Here is a 16,678-nt window from a genome sequence, read left to right on the forward strand (position 1 = left end):
CCTGCCATCCATGGATTCTGTCAGTGTTTTGATCTGTTCACCATCAACATTGCGTGCAGCAGCAACCACAGCCTCCCAGACACTGTTCAGAGAGGTGTACTGTTTTCCCTCCTTGTAAATCTCACATTTGATGATGGACCACAGGTTCTCAATGGGGTTCAGATCAGGTGAACAAGGAGGCCATGTCATTAGATTTTCTTCTTTTATACCCTTTCTTGCCAGCTACGTTGTGGAGTACTTGGACGCGTGTGATGGAGCCTTGTCCTGCATGAAAATCATGTTTTTCTTACCTTGCAGACTTCTTCCTGTACCACTGCTTGAAGAAGGTGTCTTCCAGAAACTGGCAGTAGGACTGGGAGTTGAGCTTGACTCCATCCTCAACCCAAAAAGGCCCCACAAGCTCATCTTTGATAATACCAGCCCAAACCAGTACTCCACCTCCACCTTGCTGGCGTCTGAGTCGGACTGGAGCTCTCTGCCCTTTACCAATCCAGCCATCTGGCCCATCAAGACTCACTCTCATTTCATCAGTCCATAAAACCTTAGAAAAATCAGTCTTGAGATATTTCTTGGCCCAGTCTTGACGTTTCAACTTGTGTGTCTTGTTCAGTGGTGGTCGTCTTTCAGCCTTTCTTACCTTGGCCATGTCTCTGAGTATTGCACACCTTGTGCTTTTGGGCACTCCAGTGATGTTGCAGCTCTGAAATATGGCCAAACTGGTGGCAAGTGGCATCTTGGCAGCTGCACGCTTGACTTTTCTCAGTTCATGGGCAGTTATTTTGCGCCTTGGTTTTTCCACACGCTTCTTGCGACCCTGTTGACTATTTTGAATGAAACGCTTGATTGTTCGATGATCACGCTTCAGAAGCTTTGCAATTTTAAGAGTGCTGCATCCCTCTGCAAGATATCTCACTATTTTTGACTTTTCTGAGCCTGTCAAGTCCTTCTTTTGACCCATTTTGCCAAAGGAAAAGAAGTTGCCTAATAATTATGCACACCTGATATAGGGTGTTGATGTCATTAGACCACACCCCTTCTCATTACAGAGATGCACATCACCTAATATGCTTAATTGGTAGTAGGCTTTCAAGCCTATACAGCTTGGAGTAAGACAACATGCATAAAGAGGATGATGTGGTCAAAATACAAATTTGCCTAATAATTCTGCACGTAGTGTAGAGCAACTACAAACCGGATTCCAAAAAAGTTGGGACACTATACAAATCGTGAATAAAAACTGAATGCAATGATGTGGAGGTGCCAACTTCTAATATTTTATTCAGAATAGAACATAAATCACGGAACAAAAGTTTAAACTTAGAAAATGTACCATTTTAAGGGAAAAATATGTTGAATCAGAATTTCATGGTGTCAACAAATCCCCAAAAAGTTGGGACAAGGCCATTTTCACCACTGTGTGGCATCTCCCCTTCTTCTTACAACACTCAACAGACTTCTGGGGACCGAGGACACCAGTTTCTCAAGTTTAGAAATAGGAATGCTCTCCCATTCTTGTCTAATACAGGCCTCTAACTGTTCAATTGTCTTGGGCCTTCTTTGTTGCACCTTCCTCTTTATGATGCGCCAAATGTTCTCTATAGGTGAAAGATCTGGACTGCAGACCGGCCATTTCAGTCCCCGGATCCTTCTCCTACGCAGCCATGAGGTTGTGATTGATGCAGAATGTGGTCTGGCATTATCTTGTTGAAAAATGCAGGGTCTTCCCTGAAAGAGATGACGCCTCGATGGGAGCATATGTTGTTCTAGAAGCTGAATATATTTTTCTGCATTGATGGTGCCTTTTCAGACAAGCAAGCTGCCCATGCCACACACACTCATGCAACCCCATACCATCAGAGATGCAGGCTTCTGAACTGAGCGTTGATAACAACTTGGGTTGTCCTTGTCCTCTTTGGTCCGGATGACATGGCGTCCCAGATTTCCAAAAAGAACTTTGAATCGTGACTCGTCTGACCACAGAACAGTCTTCCATTTTGCCACACTCCATTTTAAATGATCCCTGGCCCAGTGAAAACGCCTGAGCTTGTGGATCTTGCTTAGAAATGGCTTCTTCTTTGCACTGTAGAGTTTCAGCTGGCAACGGCGGATGGCACGGTGGATTGTGTTCACTGACAATGGTTTCTGGAAGTATTCCTGAGCCCATTCTGTGATTTCCTTTACAGTAGCATTCCTGTTTGTGGTGCAGTGTCGTTTAAGGGCCTGGAGATCACGGGCATCCAGTATGGTTTTACGGCCTTGACCCTTACGCACAGAGATTGTTCCAGATTCTCTGAATCTTCAGATGATGTTATGCACAGTTGATGATGATAGATGCAAAGTCTTTGCAATTTTTCGCTGGGTAACACCTTTCTGATATTGCTCCACTATCTTTCTGCGCAACATTGTGGGAATTGGTGATCCTCTACCCATCTTGGCTTCTGAGAGACACTGCCACTCTGAGAAGCTCTTTTTATACCCAATCATGTTGCCAATTGACCTAATTAGTGTTAATTGGTCTTCCAGCTCTTCGTTATGCTCAAATGTACTTTTTCCAGCCTCTTATTGCTACTTGTCCCAACTTTTTGGGGATTTGTTGACACCGTGAAAATTTGAATCAACTTATTTTTCCTTTTAAAATGATACATTCACTCGGATTAAATGTTTGATCTGTCATCTACGTTCTATTACAAATACAATATTGACATTTGCCATCTCCACATCATTGCATTCAGTTTTTATTCGCAATTTGTTTAGTGTCCCAACTTTTTGGGAATCCGGTTTGTACAACACCTGTTGTATCCCTGTTCATAGGCTGGTCTGGTGCAATTTATACATCCCACCACTAGATGGGGATAGCACTTAGGTCATATAAATACATAGGTCAGGCCTAAGGAGACAGTTTTTAGTGGTTGTTGGTTAGTAGTCAGTTAGTCTGTTGTTAGTTTTGAGAGAGTGCAGATCTAGCACTTCTGCTCAGGTAAAAGTCTAGTCCAGGAAGGGACAAAATAAAGGAAAGACTAAAGAAATCCAAAGGATAAAAGCCACAAACCAGGCATAAAAGACCTTTGGGAATCCAGGTTAATGATACTATAGCCACGGGCAACCTCACCAAATTACTCTGGTTTACTAGGGACTAGTGTTGAGGGAACTTTTGTTTTAAGTTCGGCGTTAAGGATTTTGCTACCACAGACCATGTCCGTGGTAGCGGAATCCATAACGCGATTCTTCGATAATCCAAACTCGAACTTTAGACGCCGAACTTAAAACAAAGGTTCGCTCAACACTACTAGGGACCTGAAGTGAAGTCACCCACCAGAACTACTGATACAGATCCTTCAAGCTAAGCTAAACCCAGCCAAACCTAATAACAGTGGATCAACAGAATTCCTCTAAATTGCAAAAGACTGTATTCTGTCTGGATGTAAATGCTGCAACTGGAACCAACATCAGTAAAAGTTGTGAGTTGTATCCTACCACTGTCTACTTAATTCTTACCATTGGTTGTACCACCATTAATGGTACTGGCGTCACGACAAATAACATCAAGGGACTTAGCCGAAAAAAGCACCCTAAGCACCCCTGACATAAAGGGCACCTCAACCTCCATCTAGGCTGGTGCTTCCCTACCACAGAGTGTGCCCCGGAGGATTTCATGCTGTCTTCCTCAACACTGTGCTGCCAGCCCAGGGAGGCTTTATGCTAACCGTGAGTAAACCGATGAACTGTGTGTTATTATTTGTCCCCTCATCGGCCCACCGTGCACCTTACGTGTTGCCCCTGCGGTACTGGCTGGCTGCAGGACCAGAGTGGCAGCCAGGACACCTAGAGGTGGATAGGGGGAAGCAGCAAGCATAGTGGGCCGGACTATGTAGGGGAGGAAGATCGCGATCCTGCTCCTGATGGACGAGGAGGCAGGCCGCCATCTCAACACTCAGAAGAAGAAGGCAAACTTCCTCAGGATTCCAAAGATGGACAGGAGGCGACGAAGGGGACAGAGGCCGAGCCGTCCGCGGTGGCTATCTGTTCCAGTGTCTTTCAGGAGCATGGAGGAAGGAGGTCTGCGGCTGCGGGGATACAGCCCCAGGGACAGCCAGATGAGAACAGGGTGCAGAGGGATGGGGTGTGGGTGATGTTGGGGTGTCTGGCGTGTCAACGATAGAAGGGGGAAACAGGGCGGTGCAGAAATTATTGAAGGGTTTGGCAGTTTTGTTGGCGAGGGCTGGGGCCGGGCCATCACCTGCGGCAGTGTGGGCACCGATGGATAGGGCTGGTTTGGGATCAAATATGGTAGAGGAGCATTCGGGGGTTTCTGGGAGGTGTAGCGTTCCCTCTGTGGTTACTGAGACAGTGGTAGTTTCGCCGTCAGCTGCAGCAGTAGTGGAGGCGACGACTAGCTCTGGTAAGGAGGGGGCGACTGATGTGGTGCGTTTAGCGGATGCAGCGAAAGGGGAGGTGTATGTTTGTTTTGAGAGGCCATTGGGGGCTTATTTGAGGCCAGAGGTGAGAGAGAAGATATATAGGGATGAGTATGTAGAAATTTTCTCGTTGTTAACTTGTTACCATTGGAGAAGTTTATCTTGATTGGGTGAAGGTGGACAAGAGCAAGCGGTAGGAGGAGGAGAGGAATTGTTATCATTTGATTCTGTGCACATTTGCAAATTGGTTACAGGCTTTTGCCATATTAGCGAGTGTAGTTGGCAAAAAAGCACCGGAGAATTGCTCTGCACTTTTTGGTTATATGGACTCAATTGGCGAAGCGTATAGAGTATATGGCGGATTGGAGTGGTTGAGGTATGACGAGCAGTTCCTTCAGCGCAAGGCTGTAAGACCTAGTTTAAGGTGGGACCACAAGGATATTAGTCTGTAGATGCGGCTTATGGCTTCCCCTAAGGGTGGTGCTCAGCCCTTTCGTGGGTCGTCAGGAGGTACTTTAACAGCAGAGTCACCTTCTGGTGGAAGAAAAGATTGCTGTTGGCAGTTTAACAAAGGGCACTGTAAGTTCCTTTCCTACTGCCGTTTTAAGCACGAATGCTCCGGATGCGGGGGAGCACATAGTTTTAGTCAGTGTTTCAAGAGGGGAAGAAGGAAAGGACAGGAGGCTGCTCAGAAGAGGGCCGACGCTGGTGAGGGTGGAAGAGATGCTTCGATTTCTAAATAGGTATCCTAGGAGGGCAGCAGCGGAGTTGTTGCAGAAGGGATTTGTTGAGGGTTTCAGGATACCTTGCACGTCAGTTGGGGCGGGGGGTAGTGTTCGAAATTTAGTTTCGGTGCTTGCTAGGCCAGGAGTCGTACAAGACAAGATTGAGAAGTAAGTTCGGGCAGGCAGAGTCGGTTGACCTTTTTCGGATGTTCCTCTGCTGGGGTTGCACTTATCGCCATTGGGGTTGGTACCTAAGAAGGAGCCAAATAAGTTTCGGCTCATTCACCATCTGTCTTATCTGCCAGGGAGTTCGGTGAATGACGGGATAGATCAAGAGCTTTGTTCGGTTTCCTACACGTCTTTTGACACGGCGGTCGCTTGGGTTCGGCGTTTGGGGCAGGGTGCGTTGTTAGCAAAAACGGATATAGAAGCTGCTTTTCGTTTGTTCCCTATACATCTGGATTGCTTTTACTTGTTGGATTTTAAATGAGGAAGGGCAAGTTTATGTTGATTGTTGTTTACCAACGGGTTGCGCAATTTCCTGTTTGTTATTTGAAACTTTTAGTTCTTTTCTGGAATGGGTGGTCAGGCAGGAGTCAGGTAGGGAATCTGTGCTTCACTACTTAGATGTTTTTTGTTTTTTTTTGGGGCCGGCTGGCAATCGTTACTGTTCTATTCTGCTACACACGATGGAACGGGTGGCGGCGATGTTCAGGGTCCCGTTGGTGCTGGAGAAAACCGAAGGCCCGACGACTTCTGTGAAATTCTTGGGCATTGTCATTGATACGATGAGGATGGAATGTTGTTTGCCTGAGGAGAAATTGTGTGACCTGGTAACGGAGGTTGCGGGTTTGCGGAGGGTTAAGAAGGCACAGTTGCATAAGATCCAGTCGGTATTGGGTAAGCTGAACTTCGCTTGTAGGATTTTGCCTATGGGGCGGGTTTTTTGTTGGCGTTTGGCCAGGGCGACGGCAGGGGTGGCGGCTCCTTTCCATTATGTGAGATTGTCTGCAGAGGTGAGGGCGGATCTGGCAGTTTGGGAGCAATTCTTGTCTCAGTACAATGGAAGGTCGGTGTGGATGGGAGGGCATATTTCTAATGTCGATTTAGAACTTTTCACCAACGCATCTGGATCTTGTGGATATGGTGCGTTTTGTCATGGTGAATGGAGTGCGGGGGCGTGGCCCGATGAATGGCGGCAGGCGGGCTTTCTTTCTAATCTGGTATTACTGGAGCTGTTTCCTATTGTTTTGGCGGTGGAATTATGGGGGGACTTGCTTCGGAATAAGCGAGTGCGATTTTGCTGTGACAATAATGGGTTTGTTCAAGCTATTAACTTGCAATCAGCCAGTTCACCGCCAGTGATTCGCTTGCTGCTGCTTTTGGTTTTGCAAGGTTTGTTTTTGAATGAGTTCTTTGTAGCTGTCCATTTGCCAGGTGTGGAGAATTCAGTAGCTGACGCTCTCTCTCGTTTTAAGTGGGATCGTTTTTGCCAATGGGTGCCGGAGGTGGTCGAGTGGGGGCGTCCTTGTCCTCAGTGACTCTGGTGAGTGGCCATGGGGTCTCCACCGCATTGATTAGGCAATCCGTGAGTACGGTTACATGGTCGGCTTACGCATCTGTGTGGTCTTTATGGGAGCGATTGATAGAGCAGGTTGGGGGTTGCAGTACTGCAGATGACTACCGGATGTTACTGATTTATTGGGTGGGTTTGGAATTTAGTAAGGGTTTGTCTTATTCGGTAGTGGCTAAGAGGGTTTCAGCGGTTGCGTTTTGGCTATGCATGCAGGGTTTAATGGATGTATCGAAATGCTTCCTGGTGCGACAAGCGTTAAAAGGTTACTGGCGGAGCACCCTTACAAGGAATAGCCGTCGCCCGGTATCGAATGAATTGCTGCAATGTTTATGGAGTCAGGTGGGCGTGATATGTGAGTCAGGTTATAAAGTGTGCTTGTTTCGGGCTGTGTTTTCGTTGGCGTTTTTTGGTGCGTTTAGAGTGTCGGAGTTGGTTGCGCTAAATAAATTTGGGTTAGGCAGTTTGCAGCTTGGTGACGTGGTGCGGTGTGCAGATGGGTTACTGTGTTTTTTGCGGCAATCAAAAACAGACCCGGAGGGTGTTGCGGAGCTTGAAGATATACCCTCAATATCTTCACTTAAATCCCCTTGTAGCTGAAGAAACAGGTCAATATTCAAGAGACAATTTCCCCAGTGACTGGACGACACACAGTTTGGGAGTCAACTGACTTTACTAGGCATGTGCACCTGCTTTCAAACCTCCAACAGCCTCATTTACATACAATACATAGATTACTATGGTACAAGGAGAGGTGGGGTCAGACAATAGCAAGGGCTGATGGGCGGTTGAGAGGGGGGGGGGAAGAGGTACAGACAAGAAAGACATTCGATAAGTGGCGATGTTTGCCACAGAGGGTAAGAGGATGCACTTTGTGTTGAGGTCGATGGGGGGGTCAGTTGTTTGTCCTGTTCGATGTTGATGATTTCTTGGCTGTGCCGCTGGATATCTCTGGGCCTTTGTTGATACATCAGAATGGGGCAGCCTTGTCTCGCTTTCAGTTTGTTGCGATATTTCGGAAATGCTAGGCAGTCGAGGGTATGGCGGTGAATTAATTTGCATCTCATTCATTCAGGATCAGGGCGGCCATGGAAGCATCCAGGTGGGGCCTGGGGGAGGATGTGATTCAGTGGATAGACAGATGGGAGTCTGCAAGCTTTCACTCATAAATTCGCCAACATTTGTTGTTTGATAGGGAGAAGTTGGTGAGCGGATGTTAGTAGTCGGTGGTATTTGTGGGAGCTCAAGGTATTGGTTAGGGTGTTGTATCGCTGTTTTATTTCTTTCAGGGCCTGTGCCATGTTTAGCCAGAATTTTTGGTCACTCTTAAGTGTATTGGGAGGCCGAGAGAGCGGATGTGCAACGGGAGGCAGTTGGGTTTTGATGTAGGAGATTTGCAGGCGTGTTGGATCGGTTTATGAGGTTTGTTGTGGGGTCAAGTGCTCCCGGGATTTTGTTTTTATGCATCATTGGATCGTCCCCCGGATATAGTGGTTTTACACGCAGGTGGAAATTATTTGGCCGTCCGTCGTTCCAGGGATGTTATTAGGGACATCAAGCTGGATTTGTTAAGATTGTTGGCAGATTTTCCAGGTTTGTTAGTAGTATGGTTGGACATTGTTGTGCGGCGAGCATGGAGGACGGGAAAAATTTAACAAGGAAGTGGGCCATTTTGTGAGGCATCAGGGAGGTTTTGTGGTGTGTCATAAGGATTTGGAGGGGGGCGTCTCCTATGTTTTTACGGCAGGATGGGGTTCATTTGAATAAAATTGGGATTGATATGTGGACCTTGGGCTTGCAGGAGGGTTTGGAAATGGCGTTCAAGGTTTGGAGGGATGAACAAAGGTGAGTTATCCCCTATCTTTGTCTGGTGACAGGTAAAAGAAGGATCCTGGGAGGCAAAACTTGGATAGGTGCATGGCTCCATCTCTTGTGGCGTGCATCTAGGATGTTGATGTGAATGGAAAGCTGGGGGATCCTGTTTGGGCTAATAGCCTGGCAGGGGTTTAATTTCCAGGAGTTTGGTGCCCTTGGGTCAGTGAGTGAGGCTGAGGGTAAAGTTAGATTAAACCTGGATCGTAAGAGGAGGTTCGCGAGGGGCGAACATGGTTCACTTGGACTGCCTTCTAGGATCCCTTAACGTTTTGAAAAGCTACATGTTGATGGATTAATGTTTTGATTAATATTGTTAATAAACTTAAGCTATGACCTTTTTACACCAAGTCACATGGTTGAGTTTTATTTGTTTAAAGGGGTTGAGGGATACAGAGAGCCAAAAGATCTTCCATCCCAGGAAGTCAAGAACACAGCTCAATGAATGGGTGAAGAGATGGGATAGTCCCCCTACTACCACTAGGGAGAGGTACAGTAGTTGGCTGTTGATGTATGTAAATGAGAAAAAGAGGGAAAATGATAAAGATGAGTTCTGCATTTACCAAATATCTTACACATATTCCTTTGTCACTCTAATTGTATGGTCATTTAGAGTCCATAAGCTGTGGGATGGTTCAAACTGGACAAGCCCTAATCATACTACATGTAATATGCGTCATGTTTAGTCTTCACAGTTAATGTAAAGTTTTGCTTTAAACTGATTTGATGAATGTAATCTTGCCTAATTATGTCTGCTTATAATACAATTCTCTGTAGGGCACTGTTCCCCAGAGAAAAATACTTGGAAACATTGTATCTATGTCTTTCTTGTTCTCTGATGCATCGTAAAGGAATCAATTTGAATCACACTGACGGAAATGTTGGCCATTTTGTAGTCTCTCCCAAATTCCAGAGAAGAGGGTTTCCGTAACAGTGCTGACAAAAAGGACACTTTTCCCTGTAACGGGAACAAAAAACTGCCACAACAGAAGATACTGCCCAGGGAGTCCGTCAGACATATGGCCCAGGAGAGACCTTAATAACATGAAAATATCACAACCCGAGGTCATTACAAGTAGTGGGATCATTGTACAGATCTAATGACATATATCTAGATATTTATTCCGTTTCATGTACTTTTATTGAATCTTATGGGAACAAGGTCAGATCCTCACGGCTTTCTTTAGACAGAGCCATCTGTTAGTAGAGCTGCAGTTCTCCTGATAATAATCAGCTCTAGTCATTGATAGACAGCGTCCTGATGATTGTGTCTGCATCTGGATCCTGAGCAACAAGAGAATAAAACAAGGAGAAACTATGAGAAATCAGTAATTATAAGAGAAGTCCAGACCCCGGTGATTATCTATATTCCCAGTAATAACCAGTGTGTGCTAGTGTCAGGAGGTCACTTACAAGCTGCTGTTATGATGTTCTCCATCCACCCATCTCCAGCCGTCTCCATCATGGTAAAGTCCTATCCAGTATGTCTTCTCTCCCCGCTGTCTGAGATCTCTCTGTATAAACTCCTGTAATAAATGAGGAACAATCCTGACATGACAGATATAACTAGATGTGATGACACAGCGGACTGCGGCCGGTCTTCTCCTCCTATAATCTCCTTATACATGAACATAGACGCCATACCTTCTGTTCCTGGTTCTTTATGACCAGTAGATCAGCTCCCATCATCTCACACTGATCCCGGCTCTGGTCCCATGTTCTGTCTGGTACATCTGAATAGTAATAACAGTCGTCTCCATGTAGAATCCAACCATTAGGACACAGAAGACAACCTGGAAGAGTTTGAAGCTTCTTTATAGATCCAGTAATAGTAGGAGCGCCATTTACATTCATAAGACGTGTGTAAGGAATAATGTGCAGCGCTGAGGTTTTACTCCAAGGTGTTCGGCAGATGTTCCGAGAGACTAAGGGTGGATTTACCCCGGGGCGAGGACAGTCGGCTGCTCGTTCAGTGGAGGTGAAGCTCTGTATTTACCTGCAGCGATCTCCTCCACAGTATGAGGAGGAGGGATCGCTGCTTCTATTGCTCGTCCCCATACAAAATGATTGCTCCTGGGCAGTAGAGAGCTGATTAGAGAGCACCGTCTGCTGCCCGGGAACGATAAATGAGGTGTCCTCGACTCTGATCATTTCACCCAATGAACGAATGTTTCGCTTGTTCATCAGGTGATCTGCGGCACCTTTAGACGGGCCGATTATTGGAAATGAGCATTTTGCCCGAACATTGGGCCATGTAAATCTACATTTAATGTCCTTTTACACGTAGCAATTATCAAGGAAAAACTTGTAGGGCGTGACGTGTGACTTCACCGCGCCTGATCAGGCATCGTGTTGCTGCACAATATTTTAGACAGTTTATTTAATCAAGATGGCCACATCAGCCTCTCTGCAAGCAAATGGATGAGGTGAGTATATTTTTTTAAATCTAATTAACCCCTGAAAGGCCTCCATCTTAACATCAGATGCTGCGATCAGCACAAAACTGCAATAGCCCCGCAACGCCTCCACTATGCAGACAGCATGCAGGTAAAAATTGAAGAGGATGCAACACGATTCAAGAGTGCCATGGCCCCTTCACAGCTGATCAGCAGTAGTAAGGGCAGTAGGACGCCCACCTTGTTGAAGCTGGGCCCAGGGCTGATCGCATACAATTAACCCCTCGAGTGCTGTGGTCAAATGTGTTTCATTTCTATTACCCCCACCCTCCCCCCCCCCCCCCCCATAAAACAGTGGCAGAATTGAGTTTTTTTCCCCAATTCCATCCCATTTGAAATTTCTATCCAGCTCCCCTCTACATTGTAATCAATATTAAATTGTGCCATTAGAAAATACTACTTATCCCACACAAACAAGCCTCATTAAGGCTATAAGAACGGAAAAATTAAAAAGTTATAGCTCTGGTAAGTGGGGAGTGGAAAATGTCCAATTCTCTAAGGGTTATTGTGAATATTTAAACTGTCAAAATAATTGATTTACCTGAAGCACTGTTAGCATTGTTCACACAGAGCTCCTGACGTAGTCTTTTATATTCAGCATTACTTTGCTTTGTTGGATGGTGGTTATAAAGGCGCTGACAAACTGAAAGACACAGAAGTCAATCAGACATCAAAGAGTGAAAAAAAAACACCTTCGAGTGAGACACTGAATCATTGAAAAAAAAAAATGTACAGTACAGACCAAAAGTTTGGACACACCTTCTCATTCAAAGAGTTTTCTTTATTTTCATGACTATGAAAATTGTAGATTCACACTGAAGGCATCAAAACTATGAATTAACACATGTGGAATTATATACATGATAAAAAAGTGTGAAACAACTGAAAATATGTCATATTCTAGGTTCTTCAAAGTAGCCACCTTTTGCTTTGATTACTGCTTTGCACACTCTTGGCATTCTCTTGATGAGCTTCAAGAGGTAGTCACCTGAAATGGTCTTCCAACAGTCTTGAAGGAGTTCCCAGAGATGCTTTTTGCCTTCACTCTGCGGTCCAGCTCACCCCAAACCATCTCGATTGGGTTCAGGTCCGATGACTGTGGAGGCCAGGTCATCTGCCGCAGCACCCCATCACTCTCCTTCATAGTCAAATAGCCCTTACACAGCCTGGAGGTGTGTTTGAGGTCATTGTCCTGTTGAAAAATAAAACGCAAACCGGATGGAATAGCATGCCGCTGCAAGATGCTGTGGTAGCCATGCTGGTTCAGTATGCCTTCAATTTGGAATAAATACCCAACAGTGTCACCAGCAAAGCACCCCCACACCATCACACCTCCTCCATGCTTCACGGTGGGAACCAGGCATGTAGAGTACATCCGTTCACCTTTTCTGCGTCGCACAAAGACACTGTGGTTGGAACCAAAGATCTCAAATTTAGACTCATCAGACCAAAGCACAGATTTCCACTGGTCTAATGTCCATTCCTTGTGTTCTTTAGCCCAAACAAGTCTCTTCTGCTTGTTGCCTGTCCTTAGCAGTGGTTTCCTAGCAGATATTCTACCATGAAGGCCTGATTCACACAGTCTCCTCTTAACAGTTGTTCTAGAGATGTGTCTGCTGCTAGGACTCTGTGTGGCATTGACCTGGTCTCTATTCTGAGCTGCTGTTAACCTGCGATTTCTGAGGCTGGTGACTCGGATGAACTTATCCTCCGCAGCAGAGGTGACTCTTGGTCTTCCTTTCCTGGGGCGGTCCGCATGTGAGCCAGTTTCTTTGTGGCGCTTGATGCTTTTTGCGACTGCACTTGGGGACACTTTCAAAGTTTTCCCAATTTTTCGGACTGACTGACCTTCATTTCTTAAAGTAATGATGGCCACTCGTTTTTCTTTACTTAGCTGCTTTTTTCTTGCCATAATACAAGTTCTAACAGTCTATTCAGTAGGACTATCAGCTGTGTATCCACCTGACTTCTCCACAACGCAACTTATGGTCCCAACCCCATTTATAAGGCAAGAAATCCCACTTATTAAACCTGACAGGGCACACCTGTGAAGTGAAAACCATTTCAGGTGACTACCTCTTGAAGCTCATCAAGAGAATGCCAAGAGTGTGCAAAGCAGTAATCAAAGCAAAAGGTGGCTACTTTGAAGAACCTAGAATATGACATATTTTCAGTTGTTTCACACTTTTTTGTTATGTATATAATTCCATATGTGTTAATTCATAGTTTTGATACCTTCGGTGTGAATCTACAATTTTCCTAGTCATGAAAATAAAGAAAACTCTTTGAATGAGAAGATGTGTCCAAACTTTTGGACTGTACTGTATATACAATTTTTTTTGCATTTAGCAGAAGCAGAATACAAGAAACATGACATGTAGTACATCGTACTAGTGGAAAGGAGCATCTTGCTTACCTGTCGCTTCCTCTCTCTGCCTGCAGGCTATCTGCAAATGTCCTATCAGAGACTCCTCACTCAGTGGTGGGAAATAACGGGATGCAGCTACAGTATCTCTGGTGGAGAGCAGTGCAGTACATCAATGGCTTGTTTAGGTTGTTTGGCACCCAGGGCAGGTCTTTTCTCTGCCCCCCCCCCCACCCCAATACTTAAAAAAAAAAATAATAATGTACCCCCTCACAGTAGTGCCCCCTTAAAGTGCAGTGTCCTGAAACACACTGCTTAATACTGTGATTGTGTTTCATGTAAATTGTGCTTGTGATTGAGTTCCAATAAAGTTGCATAGGGAGGAGGAAGTTCTAACAAGCCTCCCTGGACTGACTCCGCCCCACACACAGTGCAGACAGTGCAGGAAGAAGAAGGTCAGTGTGTGATGTCTGAGGAAAAACTTCACCTCAGCAGCCATTTTGCAGAGTTAGTTCCATGCACCAGCCCGTAGAAGAGAAAGATTACAGAAGAACCAGGCAACTCAGAGAGAGAGTGAGAATATTGACAAAGGAAGGTAACTGTCATTTATCAGACTCCTTTGCATTAGGTGGAGAGATTCTAAGCTACAAGCTGCTCCACCATAATTAAAGACAGAAAGGCCATTTGTCAGAACATAGCACTCCTAGAGAGGATACAGAAGTATAGGATTATACAGTACCACAGAAACAGTACATCCTTCCAACCTGGGGAAATAAGAGAGAGAAAGACTGATTGTCATAGAGGACTACTCCTTATGCAACTTCTAGGAACTAACCTTTACTCACTGTAAAAGCTGCCTTGATGTAAATGACTTTTGCATACATTGATGACCTGTGGATAAGCTTCAGTAAAGTACTGGGAGTTTGTTACCAGCTATAGTCTCCTTATTCTATATTATCATTACTACTACCACCAACATTTGCACCCTACGGTGCTGGCGTTACGAACACAGGGGCCCAGCCACCACAAGTAACCTAAACACCGCCACCATCAAGGGCACCTCAACTTCCATCTGGCTGGTGTTCCCTGCAACTGAGAGTGCCCCAGAGGACTTCGTGCTGTCTTCCCCTCCACTGCACACCAGCCCAGGGAGGCTCTGCTAACCGTGAGTAAATTAACTACTACACCCACCAGCTCACCACCACTACACTCACTATCCCCTGTGGTCTGGCATGTTGCAAAAGTACTTATCCCTTCATTGTGCCCCCTTCACAGTAGTTATGACCTCTCTGTGCCCCTTTCACAGTAGTAATGCCCTATCTTTGCCCCTTAACAGTAGTAATTCCCTCTTTGTGCCCTCTTCACAGTAATAATCCCCATTGTGCCTCCTTCACAGTTATAATGCCCATTGTGCCCCTTTAATAATAATAATGCCGATTGTGCCCCCTTTACAGTAATAATGCCCATTGTACCTCCTTCACAGTAATAACGCTCATTGTGCCCTTTCACAGTAATAATGCCCTTTGTGCCCCCTTCATAGTAATGCCTATTGTGCCCCCTTAATAGTAGTAATGCCCATTGTGCCCCTTCACAGTAATAATGCCCATTGTGCCCCCTTCACAGTAATAATGACCTCTGTGCCCCCTTCACAGTAATAATGACCATTGTGCCCCCTTCTCATTAGCACTGCCCTCTGTGTCCCTGTAAGCCATGTAACGGGGTGGGCTCCCCAGAATACAGCGAAGTCACAAACAATGAAATCAAGTCCAACACCAGCTCTTATAAAACAGACTTTTTACTGAAACGTGATATTAAATGCAATCCCATTTGCTGGGAACATAAAAGGAGGTTATATACACTAAACCCGCAGGCCGAGACCCTTGTGTTGCACAGCATGGCGCCCTCCAATGGATGCCAGAAAACTATTAAGATAATTTACCTACTGCGGGCACAATTAACGCTGCCTCGCCGTACCTGGGTTTGCCTGCGGTGCAACACAACAGCTTGCAATCTTAACGGACTATACAGTATTTCCCCCATCCCAAAACTAATCCGGTAGCACATGCCTGGTATTACTCCCAATCAAACAAACGCTGTAATGGAGGTTACGAAAAAGTCCTTTTTCGATCTCTGGAGTGAATTATAACTATTATCCTAGTAGCCTGCCACACACAGGAACCCTAACTAACTAACTGCAGGTCTTATCTCAGTCTCTAGTATTTTAGGCGCCAACAATATACTGAGCATGATCTGTCTTGCCGACCCGGGTCTGCTCTTCATCCACTGTTGGTTCAGAACCGAACAACAAGTTTCTCCAGCACATGAGGTCCGCAGGGTTTTGTGTCCTCAGTAGTGATGAGCGACAGGGGCTATATTCAAATTCACAAAATTTCATGAATATTTGGGCAAATATATTCACAAATTCGAGATTATTTTCTTGATTGCGAAAAATCGGCAATGTAGTATTCACATAATGACCGTGAAATACAGCCGTGGGTCACTTTTTGCTACATTTTCCAAGCTGCTAGAAGTTTCCTGAGACTGGAGAAACTGGTTGGCACGGCAGAACATAAAAAATGGCTTTATATGCAGTTAGAGTGCTCCAATTTATTCGCAATTGCACTAATCGGCACTGATGATGCAAATAATTTGGCGCAATATGCGACACCACATTTTAGCAGGTCTGCATGTATGTATGGACAGCAGAACCTATCACACTACCTAACACACTGCACTGCAACAGCTACACTATATCAGGATATAACCTACACTGACTATCTCCTAGTAACTATTTGTATTATACAGTATATATTAGCTATCTAACTATCTAATGTAGTGTGGAAAGCACAGAGAACATCAATGACACTGCTATCTCTCTCAGAACTTAACACTGTGGAAAATGGCTGCTAGGGAGGTTCTTATATAGTAAGGGGTAGACAACTTATCTATTGGTTGATTGGGATGTTGCTAAGCTCAGACAAAGACATTGCAGCCTTCTCATTGGCCCACAAGCAAAAAGAGAGGTTACTGATGAGAAAAAAATAATAATCTAGAATATTCAAAATTATGAATATATATCACTATATTCTAAATATTCGCAAATTCTCGAAGTGCCGATATTCGCGATTAATATTCGCGATTCGAATATTCACGCCCAACACTAGTCCTCAGCTCTTATCAGCCTTGCTGGAAAAAAAATCCTCTTCCCTCTGGATAGGATCACGGTATTGGACAAAGATAGTTTCTCTTGGCTGCATCTTCAGTCACAAAGG

General features: G+C 45.1%; 1 protein-coding gene across 1 annotated transcript in view; it reads right to left on the reverse strand.

Annotated features, from left to right (window-relative positions):
* Positions 1–8,985: 8,985 nt before the first annotated feature.
* The window catches only part of LOC122942419 (killer cell lectin-like receptor subfamily B member 1C), a 56,766-nt gene continuing 49,073 nt past the window's right edge, over positions 8,986–16,678 (reverse strand). Inside the window, exons 4-7 of the mRNA XM_044300032.1 lie at positions 11,583–11,684; positions 10,230–10,378; positions 9,999–10,111; positions 8,986–9,869 (exon numbers count right to left, since the gene is read on the reverse strand). Coding sequence (XP_044155967.1) covers positions 9,749–9,869; positions 9,999–10,111; positions 10,230–10,378; positions 11,583–11,684 — 485 coding nt within the window. The 3' untranslated portion in view covers positions 8,986–9,748. The remainder of the gene's footprint in view (positions 9,870–9,998; positions 10,112–10,229; positions 10,379–11,582; positions 11,685–16,678) is intronic.

This window comes from Bufo gargarizans, chromosome 6 (assembly GCF_014858855.1).
Source record: "Bufo gargarizans isolate SCDJY-AF-19 chromosome 6, ASM1485885v1, whole genome shotgun sequence".
Taxonomy (NCBI): domain Eukaryota; kingdom Metazoa; phylum Chordata; class Amphibia; order Anura; family Bufonidae; genus Bufo; species Bufo gargarizans.